Source organism: Quercus robur, chromosome 11 (assembly GCF_932294415.1).
Source record: "Quercus robur chromosome 11, dhQueRobu3.1, whole genome shotgun sequence".
Classification (NCBI taxonomy): domain Eukaryota; kingdom Viridiplantae; phylum Streptophyta; class Magnoliopsida; order Fagales; family Fagaceae; genus Quercus; species Quercus robur.
This window is the reverse complement of record NC_065544.1, coordinates 42,207,612-42,222,290: the sequence shown is the minus strand read 5'-3', so window position 1 is coordinate 42,222,290 and position 14,679 is coordinate 42,207,612. Positions and strand designations below refer to the sequence as shown.

The 14,679-nt window shown below is 34.8% G+C and overlaps 2 protein-coding genes across 3 annotated transcripts; one reads left to right on the top strand and one right to left on the bottom strand.

Annotated features, from left to right (window-relative positions):
• Positions 1–2,063: 2,063 nt before the first annotated feature.
• Positions 2,064–4,035, bottom strand: LOC126706754 (allene oxide synthase 3-like). The gene has a single exon (XM_050406296.1). It carries the CDS (start codon positions 3,878–3,880, stop codon positions 2,396–2,398), a length of 1,485 nt encoding a protein of 494 aa, XP_050262253.1. The 5' UTR covers positions 3,881–4,035; the 3' UTR covers positions 2,064–2,395.
• A 1,514-nt stretch (positions 4,036–5,549) lies between these two features.
• On the top strand, positions 5,550–10,321 carry LOC126707065 (zinc finger BED domain-containing protein RICESLEEPER 2-like). 2 transcript variants are annotated; one of them, XR_007648800.1, is made up of 4 exons: positions 5,550–6,478; positions 7,585–7,652; positions 7,741–7,870; positions 9,964–10,045. XR_007648800.1 is itself a non-coding variant. In XM_050406655.1 (3 exons), the coding sequence occupies exons 1-2, from the start codon at positions 8,089–8,091 to the stop codon at positions 10,035–10,037; spliced, it is 1,848 nt and encodes a 615-aa protein (XP_050262612.1). In that variant the 5' UTR covers positions 7,947–8,088; the 3' UTR covers positions 10,038–10,048; positions 10,179–10,321. The 2 variants fall into 2 exon arrangements, 1 of the variants encoding a protein (XP_050262612.1); XM_050406655.1 differs by lacking the exons at positions 5,550–6,478; positions 7,585–7,652; positions 7,741–7,870 and adding exons at positions 7,947–9,862; positions 10,179–10,321 and having other exon boundaries at positions 9,964–10,048.
• Positions 10,322–14,679: the final 4,358 nt, after the last annotated feature.

The following is a 14,679-nucleotide window of genomic DNA, read 5'->3' as shown; positions in this document are numbered from 1 at the left end:
AACTAAAACCAATTGATCATCTCAAAATCTAAGTAATTTAATAATAAAAAATAAAAATAAAATAACATCCTTGATTAGTCTTTAGGTAATTTCTAGGTCTAGTTCCGTTTTGGTTCAGTTAGTTTTTATTTTTTCTTTTTATTTTTTTATAATTAAAAAATTGTCTCTAAACAAATAAGAAGTTAAATTGTTTCACATAAACTAACATTAATTAACCTAAGGGTATAAATTACGTATAGTTTCTTAAGTTAATTATCACCGCACACCTTTGGTGCAATGGTCGCTTTACGAGTATAAGTGTTTGTGGAGTGTGGGGGGTAAGGACCGGGGTTAAATCTCCGAGAGGGACCTTCATACACATATACACTTAGATTATGCTAGAGTAAAATTCTATCTTGTATTAAAAAAAAAAAATGTTATATATTAATTCCCTCAATTGAATTGAAGCATATGGCTGTATTGAACTCAATTTCCTTGAAAAAGATAATATTGTTTGCGTTTAATTAATTAAACCATGCCTTTGAGTTCCCTCTCATAAGGACGAAAAACAAACATGCATTTGTATTAAGTTGGAGAATTTACTTTAGTTTTGCCCATAACTGCTTATTGATGAGGTGTTAATACTAAACATATAGAAGTGATTTTACTTCAATAATTTCTTACCCGGTTGAGAAAAAAAAAGTTATTTAATTAGTTAGAACTTAGAATTACTCAAGTCAAAGAAAGAGTGGGAGGATATTACATTTATATCCCCTACTATGTCTTTACATACCTAGGGTTAAGAAAAAAAGTGCAGAAAACAAAAACAGAACAGCAGCTAGTACCTTTCAAATTAGAAAATCTCTGTAGAGGGTTCTGGGAGGAGACAGGAGTACGAAGGGACTGTGTCCCGTGGGGTTAAGAAAGAGACTGAAGAAAAGAGAACAGAATAGCAGCAACTTCCTTTCAAGTCATGAAAAACTCATGAAAAGTGTGTGTGTGAGAGAGAGAGAGAGAGAGAGAGATCAAATTTCTTCAGAATTGAATCAAGAGAGAATTGTCAATGTTAGCATTTAGTATATGTTGCTCGTGGGTTATGTTGACAAGTTAAGTCACGTATCAACTTATAAACAACCATGGTATAGAGCTTAAGAATCTACTACACCTTTGCAGGCTAGGGGCGGCTCCATAACATGGTTAGGGTAACTTCATTTTAACTTCCTGACTTAAAAAATATATATATATATATAAATAATATTTTTGGAATATATATATTTTTTTGTCTGCCACAGTTAAAAATTGAACACCCTAAAATATAGTTACAAAAACTAATAATTGTAAACTTTATTAGAGTTGAGTTGAATTAGAGTTGAGTTGAAGTTTTATTTTAATAGAAGAAAATAGTAAAACTTTATGTACTTGTGTGTGTGTTTTGTGTGATGTTAATATATTTAAGTTCTTGTTTATTATATTTTGTATAATTTAAGTCTCTTAAAACATCCGCATCAACTAGTGCAAAAGGGTCTTTCTAATTTAGCATAAAAACTTGATTTTTGTAGGTGATGTGGGTGATTTTTGTGGTTAGTTGTGCAAAATTTGGCCCTTATGCTGTTTTATACGAACTAATATGAATGTTCTTCATGACCATTCTAGAAAAAATTCCTAGAACCACTACTGCACCTTTGAGACGGGAATTGTTCTAAATTGTTTATATATATAAAAGTTGCCTTTGTAGTTAATCACTGTTGTAACTTGTAAAGTCACATAAAAATATCATTCTTACATAGCTATACTCAAATAAATTCTCAAACTTGAGATAAGATCATACTATTTTGTAAAACACAAACTATAATTTGTTCAAATGGTGCACAACTATTTTAAATTTCCACTTTTTTTTATTATAAATTAAAGTCCCACACTTACGTCCCTCAAACAATTACCAATTGCATATATAACAAATGGTACAAGACCTAATGCTCTTTTTAAACCTCACTTTCTTCTTATGTACAGTTTTTATTTTAACACTACTTTTTTTTTCTCATTTTCAATAAATAAAGTAAATAAGCAAACAAAAAAAAAATCCAAAGATACAATGGAAGAATTTATAATTGAAGAAAATCAAATGCTTGATGCTTTGAGAAATGAAGTGAATTGGCTGAAGCAACAATATTCCCAACTCGATGTTTAAGATTCAAACCTTATCTCTCTCCTCCCACTATTTACCTAAAAACAATTTATCACAACTAAGAATGACCAATTTTATATATGATAGTACAATAGTACTCAATTATTTTTTTAAACAACTTTTTTTTCTCAATTATAAGTACACAGGACTTTCATCCAATTTCAACAAATAAAAAAAAATGAACTAATACAAACACGAGTAATGAATGAAAGGATCCATAGTTGACCAAGATCAAATACTCGTAGCCTTAGTCAACGAAGTGAATGTGGCTGATGATCCCAATGGCAGTGTTCCAGCGTCGATCGTAAATGTATCATAACGGAGGAAAAGCTCCACCAACATTACCCTAGACAACAACACCACCAAATCTTTTCCTGGACACTGCTTATTCTCCACCGTAGGATCATCAATCTCCCTCCCATTTGACCAATAAACATACTTCAAAAGCTTCTCTCCTTCCCCCACAAACCTATGGCCCACAAACTCCTCAGGATTCTCAAAAACCTTTGGATCTTTAGTAGCAAATGGTTGATATCCAAAGATCATCTCCCCTTTCTTGATCTCAAAAGCAGCATCATGGCTATTAACTACCAAATTTTCCTTTGCCTTACCGTATTGGAATGGAACTGGAGGCTCAATCCTTAGTGCTTCATAAACCACTGACTTAGTCAGCGTCATCTTATCCAACGCTGATAAAGTAACCCCACCTTCAGCTCTAACAATGGTCCTAATCTCATCACACAATTGACGGTGTAACTTTTCTCCTGCTAAGCCAACCCACTTGATCAAAGCAGGAAACAAAGTTTTCATTCCACCATAAGCATTGAAACCAGCCATAAATACTAAATTATGACAAGCTTCATTTCTTTTAATCCCACGTTGCTGAGCTTCGTCAAAGATGGAAGACGACATAGACTCATAAAATGCATTATAAAGCTTCTTATAGCTAGATTTAACGAGAAAAGGTGGTAATGGGATTGAATGGAGTAGTAAATCTTCAAGAAAGTTAAACAACTTTGGTAACCCCAGTGTCATCAATGGTGCAAGTTGAAAAAACATCCATATATCAAAGAGTATCGGACCCTTTGATCCGATACTTGTATCTAAAGGGTTTTGATCACAAAAGAGCCTAAACACAAAGTCAAAAGACATGCTATCACTAAGGGTGTTGAAGTATGATTTGCCTTTGTCAGATACTTGGTCTTCAATGTTGATGAAAAGCTCAGACAAGCAGCTTCTGAAAAGTGGGATGAATTTATCATGACGAGAAGCAAGAATAGAGAAAAACAAGCCCTTAAGACGGGCATGTTTGGGTTCAGACGGGTCAAGAAAAGCACAAACACGATAACCACCAAAGTAAGCTGTGGAGGGCATGTAAGTACCATCTAAAACGTTTAGTTTTTGGACTTTGGAAGTATCAAAGAGGATGGGAAAGCTGATAGCATCAAGGAGAGCAATGACATTAGAGTTGGAGGATATGAATGGTCCTGGAGGCATGTTGGTTCGGAAGACAGTGGATTGGTGTTCTTGAATTCGGGTTTGGAAGAAGGTATCTTTTCCTTGGCGGTAAAAGTAGTCCAGGCGATCTTTGATGGGACCAAAAAAGGGTAGGCCATAGTTGCCTGGGATGGGCTTTAAAGGGAGGTCTGTTGAAGGAGAGCCATTACTGGAAGAGGATTGGAGCTTGGAAGGAGATGAGGAAGAGTTTGAAGACATGGTTGGGCGATCTGGGATTGACCAGGTATTGGGGATTTGGAAATGTATAATTGTTGTTTCGGGTAAGAGAGTAACTGGGTTATATATAGAATTTTCTGGCTATCCACCGAAAGAAAAAAGTGTTATATACAGTGTGTTTGGCAAAAATAAATTATTCTTTCCAAATTATTTTTCTTCACTTTTTACTATTATTTATGGATATTTTGTATTATTTCAACTAATTTTAAGTTTGACGTATATCCAACAAAAAGCTTTTAATTTCAATAAAATAAACACATTTCAAACTGACCCATAGAATATTAGTCTGTATTTATATTCGGCAGATTTTTTTTTCTACTTATTTATTATTTTTGTTATTAATTATAAGTTTCACTATACTATTTCAACTAATTTAAGTTTTACATATATTCAACAAAAAAATTTCAATTACAATAAAATAAGGGCATTTCAAACCTACCCATAAAATATTAGGCTGTATTTATATTGGGCAGATTTTTTTTGTTTTACTTATTTATCATTTTTGTTATCATCCAAGAGTCTTGTTACACCGATACTATTTAATTACACCGATGCTATTTAAGCTGTTTTTGAAATTGCGATTACTGTTTATGAACTGTTTAATAAACAGTAATCTCAAAGTTGGACTTTTCAAACTTTTTCAAACCAATAAGTGCAATAAGTGCTCATCGTATACTGTTTACGGATTTACAAATTTTACTTTTCAGTAATTTTTTTATTAAAAATGAGTCCTATAGTTCTATTTACATTTTTAAAAATTATTTTACTACAATATTTTTCAATTTTAATTTTTAATTTTTAACTGTATCCAAACGGAACCTTAACATCTATAACTAGTACCAAAAACCGTTAACATTGACGGTTCTTTAAACTCCAAAAACCATTCTTCGTAAAAAAATCAGTGAACCGTGCGAACCGCTGTGAACGGTTCTTGCGGACAAAGTTAAAAAAAAAAAATAATAAAAAAAAATGGTATTTACGGCACCCACCTTATCTCCGATAATTTGCCACCACAAGTCGCCTGATGCGAGTCAAAGCTTCCGGCCTTGTCGTCCGTTCAACTTCCAGTCGAAGACCGGCGATATGATCTCTCCAAACCAGTGGTAGTCACGGCAATGGCTCTGAAACTCTCTCTCTTTCTCCCTTCCGCTCACTGTTTTGTTTTTTCTTCTTTTCTTTTTGCTAAGACCTCTTTGTTTTGTTTGATAAAGCTGTACGTAGTACAAAGCCTGGTAAAAAATGCCTTGACTGTCTCGCCCATCGTGTACCACCACAAACGTCAGATCACATAACTATTGATATTCTATTCATGCATTAGTGAATTACAGTACCAGTGTCCCTTAATAGCACTATTACCACTGTACCTTAAGCTTTACCGACTGTCCTCTTTAATATTTTAATAATATTTTGTATTTGGACTATTGTTGTCATTTACTATGATGGCAAACGGTGAAAGATACCATTAAATTTTAGTGTACCCAAGTATCCATAGGGACCGTGACTAGGGCTGTCCAACGGGTTCAGGACCCGTTCAAACCGTCCGAATCCGACCGACCCGAAGCCCAACGGGTCGGCCTGAAGCTCTTGGCAGGTCGGGTTCGGTTCCTTCTCTCAGGAAACCCGAATATTCGGTTCGGGTTGCGGGTTAAGGGTTTAAAAACCCGTACAAACCGACCCGACCGAAGTTTTAAAAGAAAAAAAAAAAATTCTGATCCAGGGGCATCACGTGAACTGAGCTGAGGAGTCAGTGGACTGAGACAAGACTGAGCACTGTTGTTTGACTTGTTTCTGCCTCATTGAGAACCACACGGCACCTGCGCACCACAAATTTCTTTCCACTCAAAAAGTAAACATCAAATCACCAGCTGCCCAAAGTAACTAAGTCTTCAGAACGGCTAAAAAATTAAAACTAAACTCTAAGTCTCAACTCAAAAGCCTAAAATTGGAACTAAAACTCTAAAAACCTAAACTTTCCCTTCATTCTTCAGTCCGGCCTTCTCTCTCTCTCTCTCTCTCTGTAAAGTCTCAAAAGCCTAAAACTAAAAGCCTAAAATTGGAACTAAAAATCTAAAATCCCTTCATTCTTCACTAACACTTCACTACTTCAGAGTCCGGCCTTCTCTCTCTCACTCTCCAAGTCTCTTCACTCTTCTCTAGTCTTCGGCCTTCTCACTAACTCTCTTCCGTCTTCACTTTCCTCTAGTTCTCTTCAGGCTTCACTCTCTCTCTCTCTCTCTCTCTATCTCTCTCTACCAGCCGGTCCAGCCCCAAATGGCTAGTCGGCTACCCTTCAAATCAAACTTAGATTTGATCTTTCCCATGCCTCTGTTCATGAATCATAGTTTAGGGTTTCAAGACTCAACTTGGCTACACTTCTCAAAATCAAAATCAAAATTAGATTTTCCCTCATATCTCTCTCTTATAAATTGGACTTTTCCCGAGTGTTCTACGTTCTCTCTGCTCTCTAGTCTCTCTAGTCTCTAGTGATTTCAAAATCTCTTATTTTTATTTTGAAACAAACAAATCTCTTTACTCCTTAACACTCAGCCTCTCAGACTCGGCTTCCTAGTCTCAGATCAGGTAAAGTTTCTTCCTTCCTATTTCATCCCTCTTTTTCTGTATTTTGTGTTTGTGATTCGGCAAATAAAGAGGAAAGCTTGATGATTTTCAGTCCTTTGTAGTTTGTATGGTATAATCCGTTCTTCATTGATGCTAGAAATTGCTAAGCTTTATTTTATTTTATTTGTTAATGTTGTGATCTGTATTTTTCTGTATTTTGTGTTTGTGATTCGGCAAATAAAGAGGAAAGCTTGATGATTTTCAGTCCTTTGTAGTTTGTATGGTATAATCCGTTCTTCATTGATGCTAGAAATTGCTAAGCTTTATTTTATTTTATTTTATTTGTTAATGTTGTGATCTATATTTTTCTGTATTTTGTGTTTGTGATTCGGCAAATAAAATTTTGGAAAGCTTGATGATTTTCAGTCCTTTGTAGTTTGTATGGTATAATCCGTTCTTCATTGATGCCAGAAATTGCTAAGCTTTATTTTATTTTATTTGTTAATGTTGTGATCTGCTACTTAATTGCATTGAAACTCTTGTTTGCAATTAGATTGTTAAATGCATTATAAGGAATCTAATTTTCATTTCACCTTGTACAAATATGTGTTCTTTAATGTTGTGATCTGCTACTGAGTGTTATTTTCATTCGGCAAATATGTGTTATTTCCTCTCTTTTTTTCCCAATCTGGGTTTATCATTTTGTTAGTGCTCTGTGTGTGATTTGTTAGTGCTCCCTGGGTTTATCATTTTCTTGCTTTGACTCATTGTGGTAGTGCTCTGAGTGTGATTTGTATCTGCCCTATTTTATTCCTTGTTTGTTTTTTTTTTTTTAATGATCAATATACTTGTATCTTCACTGTAAAAAAAAGAATATGAACCCCTATTTTAACAAGATGAAATCCAAACACATTTTTATTTTCTTATCTGCCTGTTTTATTCTTTGTTTTGTTTCGTTTTCTATGATCAATGTACTTGCATCTTCACTGTATAAAAAGAAGAAGATGAGCCTCTATTTTAAAAAGATGAAATCCACATTCTTATTTTCTTATGTGATTGTATTTTATTACTCGTTTGATTCATTTTGCTTTCTTAACTTAAAATTTTGAAATGTTAATTTTATACAGGAGTTGAAATCCTAGGCTTTTTGCTTCCTTTTCAAGGTTAAATCCCTGATAGCTGAGAGTTCTTTGAGGTATCCTTTCTTTCTCTTTTAACTTCTTGTTATTGTTTGTGTGTTACTTTTATGGTTGTTTGCTAATCTATAAATTTGATGTTTATAGGTTATGGAACCCTCAAGTGATGCATCCCCTTCCCAAGCAACACCTACTGCCACAACAACTGAACCTGTTGCCCAAGCTGCCCAAGCTGTACCTACTGCCCATGGTGAGGTTCCCCCACTTCCACCTAAAGGTAAAGGCAATGTCTGTACTAATAGGAAAAAGTCTATTGCTTGGAACCATTTTGAAAAAGTAGATATTGGTGATGGTCATTTTAAGGCTGTTTATAATTACTGTCAAAAAACTTATCTAGCTGATAGTAAGGGGCATGGTACTGCTAATTTGTTGAATCATACACCAATCTGTGTTAAAAACCCTAATAGAAAGATACTTAGTGGGCAACAAACCTTAATGTTTGAACCTAAAATGGATGGGGAGGAAGGGTTTCAGCTTGTACCGACAGCCTTTAATGTTGAGGCTTCTAGAAAGGCACTTGCTGAAATGGTTATAATAGATGAGTTGCCTTTTAGGTTTGTTGAAGGGTATGGGTTTCAAAGATATGCAACAACCTTACAACCTAAGTTGCGAATTAGGGATATCCCATCTCGTCAAACTATAGCTAGGGATGTGATTAGCATTTATGGTATTGAGAGAGAGAAACTAAGGGGGGCTTTGAAGGGTCGTAGGGTGTGTCTTACTACGGACACATGGACGAGTATTGAAAATCTGTGTTATATGTCCCTTACAAGTCATTTTATTGATGATGATTGGAAGTTACATAAGAGAATTTTGAATTTTTGTCAAGTTGATGACCATAAGGGAGAGACTATAGGTAGAAAGATTGAGTTGTGTTTGCGTGAGTGGGGTATTAATGGCATATTCACTTTAACAGTGGACAATGCTAGCTCAAATGGTGCCACTATTAAGTTTTTGGAGAATGTAACTAAAGATTGGGAGGGGACTGTTTTAGAACATGAGTTCTTACACATGAGGTGTTGTGCACATATCCTAAATTTGATTGTGGGGGATGGTATGAGAGAAATTGATGCATCCATTGCAAAGGTGCGTGAAGCTGTGAGGTATGTGAAGTCCTCACCAAATAGGAATCAAACTTTTGTGGGTTTTGTGGAGAGATTAGGTATTGAGTCTAAGTCTCTTCTTTGTCTAGATGTACCAACTAGGTGGAACTCTACCTATCTCATGTTAGAAACCGCACAAAAATTTGAAAAAGTGTTCATACGTATGGACTTTGAGGATGATAGTTATTCTTCATACTTTATGAACAAGGAGAATAGTGGTGGTATGGGATCTCCTAGTAGTATTGATTTTCAAAATTGTAGGATATTTGTGGGGTTTTTGAAGCTTTTTTACAATGCCACAAAAAAGTTTTCAGGTTCTTTGTATGTTACTGCCAACACCTTTTTTGATGAGATGTTTGTCATTCAAGAGAATATTTCCAATTTAAGTAAATCACAAAACCACCTCTTGAAAAACATGGCAACTAAAATGGAATCTAAGTTTGATAAGTATTGGGGGAAAGGGGATAAAATGAATAATCTCTTGTATGTGGCTGTGATTCTTGATCCAAGAAAGAAGTTGAGGTTTTTGAAGTTCTGTTTTTCTGAAATTTATGGAAATGAAGTGGCTGATGTGATGGTTGAATTGGTGAGGGGTGCCTTGGTCAAGTTGTATGATTTTTATTCTCGTGTTGATTCATCAAATGTACAAGTAGCAAGTGAGAGGGAGAGGACACACATAGAAGGTGAGTCAATAGGTTGTAGTGATCCATATGTGATGGTTAATTCTAGGTTTGAACGGTTTTTGGAGGCTGAGCAGTCCATAGGGTGTAGCAATGAGATTGACAAATATTTGGCTAAAAATTGTGAAAGTAGAAGAGGGGATGTGAAATTTGAGATATTAGGGTGGTGGAAGGCCAATTCAGATAGATATCAAGTGCTGTCCAAATTGGCTAGGGATGTGCTGGCTGTACCTGTTTCTACTGTTGCATCTGAGTCAGCGTTTAGTACCGGAGGACGCATACTTGATCCATTTCGGAGTTCACTCTCCCCACTTATGGTTCAAAATCTGGTTTGTGCACAAGACTGGCTTCAAGCCTTGGTTCCAATTTCTTTTCGCAAATCAAAAGATGAGATAGAGGTCTTGGAAGATGAATTTCATGATTTAGGTAATATGTTAACTTCCAAACTTTGTCTATTAAGTGCTATTAAATGTGTCTTATGCAAATGAAATTTAATCTAATAGTCTTCATTTCTTTCTCTTTTCTAGTTATACGTCAAGCAGCAAGAGGTGGTGGAAGTTCAAGCTCAAGCAAAGGTATCTCAATCAACATTGATGACTAATCAAAAACCGGGTAAGTTTCTGCCCTTATATTGAGTTTGGTTCTGCTTTCTCTATTGTTTTTTGTTATAACTATTCTGTATTTGTTGGTCTTGTCCTTATATTTTTTATTGATAAATATCTTTTTGCCCATTTTCTTGTAGGAGGAAGGACACACATTTTGTATAGGAGGCAGATTTTTGGATGCAATTTGGAAGTTTTTTTGGACAGTGCTTTTCTAACTGATAATTGATAAATTAACTCTTGCTTATAGGAAAGAAAACTTATTAAGTTTAATAGGCTTTCTTTTCTAAGTCATGGACTAAACTCTATATAGTAGTTGCTCTTTAAATGTTTTAGAAAAGCTATTTTTTGGAAGTTTGTAACTAATTATAGCTAGCTACTGCTTTACACACTTTCTGCCTTCTTTAACTCTATGGAAATATTGCAAGAGATGCTCTTATTATCTTTTGTTACCACACTTGTGATGTGGTTGTGATTGAATTATTTGTTAAAATTTGTTTGCTGGTTTGTTGCCATACTTGTGGTGTGGCTGTGATTGAATTATTTGTCAGAATTTGTTTGCTGGCTTGTGTTAGTTGTGTTACATAACTTACATGTATGAGTGGTTGGCACAACTTGGTAGGTTTAATAGGCTGTCCAGGTTTACATGTAAGTTATGTATTGTGAAGTTTTAACAGGGGGTTTACATGTTAATGCCTATAAAATTTTGGGCCTCCTCTTGTGCTTTTGCTGCCCAGGTCCTATAATGTTATAGGCATTTTGAAAAATTTTCTTTGTATTGTGAGAAGTTTTAACAGGGGTTTACATGTTAATGCCTATAAAATTTTGGGCCTCCTCTTGTGCTTTTGCTGCCCAGTCCTATAATGTTATAGGCATTTTGGAAAATTTTCTCTGTATTGTGAAGTTTTAACAGGTGGTTAGAAAGTAATATCATGTGTTTTTTATGTGCTTGCAAATTGCAATTACCCAGGTTGTGTTGTTATATACTTACTGTTTTTTTTTTTGTCATTAGATGTGAGCTAGAAAATTAAATTTGGACTGAAGGGCTAGAGACCCAAAGGTTTCAAAGTTGTGTAATGGGCCAATTTGAAATAAAGGAGGTGAAAAAAGGCCCATTTGATATATATATATATGATTAAATGATATAAATCTTTGTTAAAAGTAATAAGCCCATTAATTTGGGCCCAAAAGGCCTGTCAAAAGTTGAATTAAAAAAAAAATTATGCAAATTCACAATTTTAGCCCAATTTCGGCCCAAACCCGCCTAACCGACCAAACCGACCCGTTTAACTGTTGACCCGAACCGTCGGGTCTGATCCATTATTGGGTCGATTTCGGGTCAAATTTTTTATAACCCGATCCAGTCGAGTCGAGTTCGAGTCAGGCCCAAACCCGAGCCGACCCGACCCGTGGACAGCCCTAACCGTGACCGTGTGCTGGGTATTATTTTGTTTTTTCCGATAATAACGAGCTGATATATTATAATTTTTGTTTAAATATAATAATTTGTAGGTACCTCACTCGCTATTTTGTAGTCTTGTGCTATTCATGATGCTTGCATTGGCTTAGAACATGGAAAAGAGTGAAGAGTGTGTTTATTTATTTATTTTTTTTCCTTAACAGTTGTCACTGAAGAGATTACTTATATACTCCTATCAGTTTAATAAAAATTCGCAACAATAAATTTTAATTATTCAATTTGGATCTCCGAAATTTTTAAATCTGATTAAACTAGTTTATATAAAAACTAAAATGAACAGCTTTGGCGGGACAAAATTTTAATTATAATATTTAATATGGTGGTGTGTTCCACCAAAAAAATCGTCCTTTCTCACCAATGTTTTTAATACTTCTTTCTTGCATATTAACTTAAAAAATGTAATTTTATCTTTTATTTTATAAATTTAATATATTATAATGGAGGGTTTGAAACATGAATATGTTCGTTGAAAACAAAAGAAAATGTTAGTTGAATTATAAGACTTTTTTCTCTCAAAAAATAGATTTATAAGACTCTTAAAAATTGTAAAAGCATTTGAGGTAGTGGTTAATTGATTACAACAACTTAACGGATGCCATGGTTGTGAAGGAATTATTATTGATTATTATTATTGAAGTTTTGATGATGAGGCAAATAAAAGGAAAAGAAATTGGAGACATCAATTGTTTGTCGTGTGGTTTGAATTTTGAGTAGTGTTTGGGGTACTGTAAACTTTAGTATATTGAAAGCTTACAAACTGATGTATCACGTTAATTATAAAGAGGTAATTCAAATATTTATTAATGAGATAGTTGAAGCCTATTATGGGGATAAATGAGCCGAGTAGGAGTATTGGGCTGTGAGCTATGCCCAAGGATGTAGGGTAGCCCGAGAAGGGTCAAATAGTAAGATAAGTGTGTGGAGCAATGGGACGAGGACAAAGACAAGTAATGACGAACAAATGTTGTCTCCTGAGGATTCAAACTTCATTAGGAAACGTTGTGGGGGATTGGAGCCCGATCGCCTAGAGAATATTGCGCAAGAGGGTACCATACTTCTAAAAATAAGTTTCAGATAAAAGAGTACACAGTGAATCAGGAAATATCTGAGAAGAAGGATGCTACCACCACATCAAATGCTCTGTACCTAACCAACTAGTCGCATTTATATGGAAGTGGTGCCTAAACAATGATATCGAGCCTTACAGCTACACACAAAGGTTCTAGGAAGGCTCTGATGGGACAAGCACCTAAAAAATTACTTATACCATCAACAAGTGGAAGGCTGGGATTAAAAAGGAATAAGACTATATAAAGAAAAGACCCTTGTAAGAAATGTGGCATGTACTGATTGGAAAAACAAACAAAACAGAGGAAGAACATCTTGTACTTAGAAAAACATGAATGAATATAAGAACACTTTATCCTCGGACTTAACCGAAGAGAGTTATTCCCTTTAAACTATGTTTTCTTATCTTTCTTGTACAAATCCAATCTACTGTGGCCCATACATGATTTGCTAGTCTTACTTGTAAGATCTACTCTCTAACAAAGGCCAAAATGGCCCATTAGCATTAATTTTTGAAATATTTAGCAACAGAGCACTGTTTCGGAAATAATTAGGGAAATACCACTTTTTCTGGTACTCGAGCTTGGGGAGCTCGAGTACCATGTTTTTTTAATCCACCATCGCCCCATATTCAAGGAGCCCTATAGTGGCGTTTTTAAGCCCTATAGTGACGTTTTCGGGCCCTATAACGGCGTTTTTAAGCCCCCATACCAGGTTCAAGGGACCCTATAGCGGCGTTTTCCTGCAAATTTTTTTTTATAAGTCCCATAACAGGTTCAAGGGGCCCTATAGTGGCGTTTTTAAGCCCTATAGTGACGTTTTTGGGCCCTATAGCGGCGTTTTCCTGCAAAATTTTTTTATGAGTCCCATAACAGGTTCAAGGGGCCCTATAGTGGCGTTTTTAAGCCCTATAGTGACGTTTTCGGGCCCTATAGCGGCGTTTTTTTTTTTTTGAGAAGATGTTTGACCAATGAAAAGATGGTACTCGAGCTCACCATGCTCGAGTACCAGAAAAAGTGGTATTTCCCTAATTATTTCCGAAACAGTGCTCTGTTGCTAAATATTTCAAAAATTAATGCTAACGGGCCATTTTGGCCCTCTAACAAATATATTATTCTAGGCTCTTTGGGCCATCATCCATTTCTAGCGGGCTGAAAGTCTAAATCTAGTCCTTACACCTACCAATCATATTTATTGTCATATCATTTTGTAAGCTCAATATAGTAAAACTTGTAGTATCGTTTAACATTTTTTTTTTAGTTTTTTTTTTTATTTTTTTATTTTTTATGTGTATAGGAGAATGAGAAATATTATTGAAAATTTGAGATTATTTTTTTGCCCACTAGTGACAACTTGTCATCTGGTATTTATTGTAAAAAATTGTGTGGACATAAAATTTCTCATAGGAGAATAATAAAGAGTGACGGATTATTGTATATTATGGATGAAGGACTTAAATTGTATAAGGATTAAGGATCCTTCATTGAGCTTTTATATCATAATTGTTTTTGGGATAGATATAGCATAATTTTTAAAATAATTTTGATCATCTCCATGCTAATGGTAAATAAATTCAATCCTAATCTAGTCATATCAATCATGAATTCATGATGAAATGACTAACACGAAAAAATCATGATAAAACGGCAATTGAATTAGGTTCACGTCAAGAAACACGTTATATGCATTGTTTTGCAAAATGTCTATTGGATGGATGTTTTATATATTTTTGTGAACAGTATCATGTATTTTAAAATTTAATGGGGTTTACATCTTAAATGGGAGAGAGAAAGAGAGAGTGAAGACAAATTTAAGTCTCAGATTTGACATCAAAGTGTGTGTGTGTGTTTCAAAGACATAAGTGTGAATCCATTTGGTAGCTTTTGAGCAAGAAATGTCACATGCAACTTCAACCATTTGGAAAAGTTATTTGTGTTTCTCATTTAAACTTACCATTAATATCACTTTTTTATCTATCATTAATAACTTACCATCTAAGTTGTTCTATGAAAATATTGTGTCCACGAATTCTTCTTCTTTGTAACACCACTCCTGCCTCCTCTCTCCAATTACCACTTGCCATTGCCAACTAG

Coding starts and splice junctions, on each gene's coding strand:
- LOC126706754 (XM_050406296.1), bottom strand. CDS start 3,880: ATGTCTTCAAACTCTTCCTCATCTCCTTCCAAGCTCCAATCCTCTTCC.
- LOC126707065 (XM_050406655.1), top strand. CDS start 8,089: ATGTTTGAACCTAAAATGGATGGGGAGGAAGGGTTTCAGCTTGTACCG. Junction 9,863..9,963: donor AGATGAATTTCATGATTTAG/GTAATATGTTAA, acceptor TCTCTTTTCTAG/TTATACGTCAAGCAGCAAGA.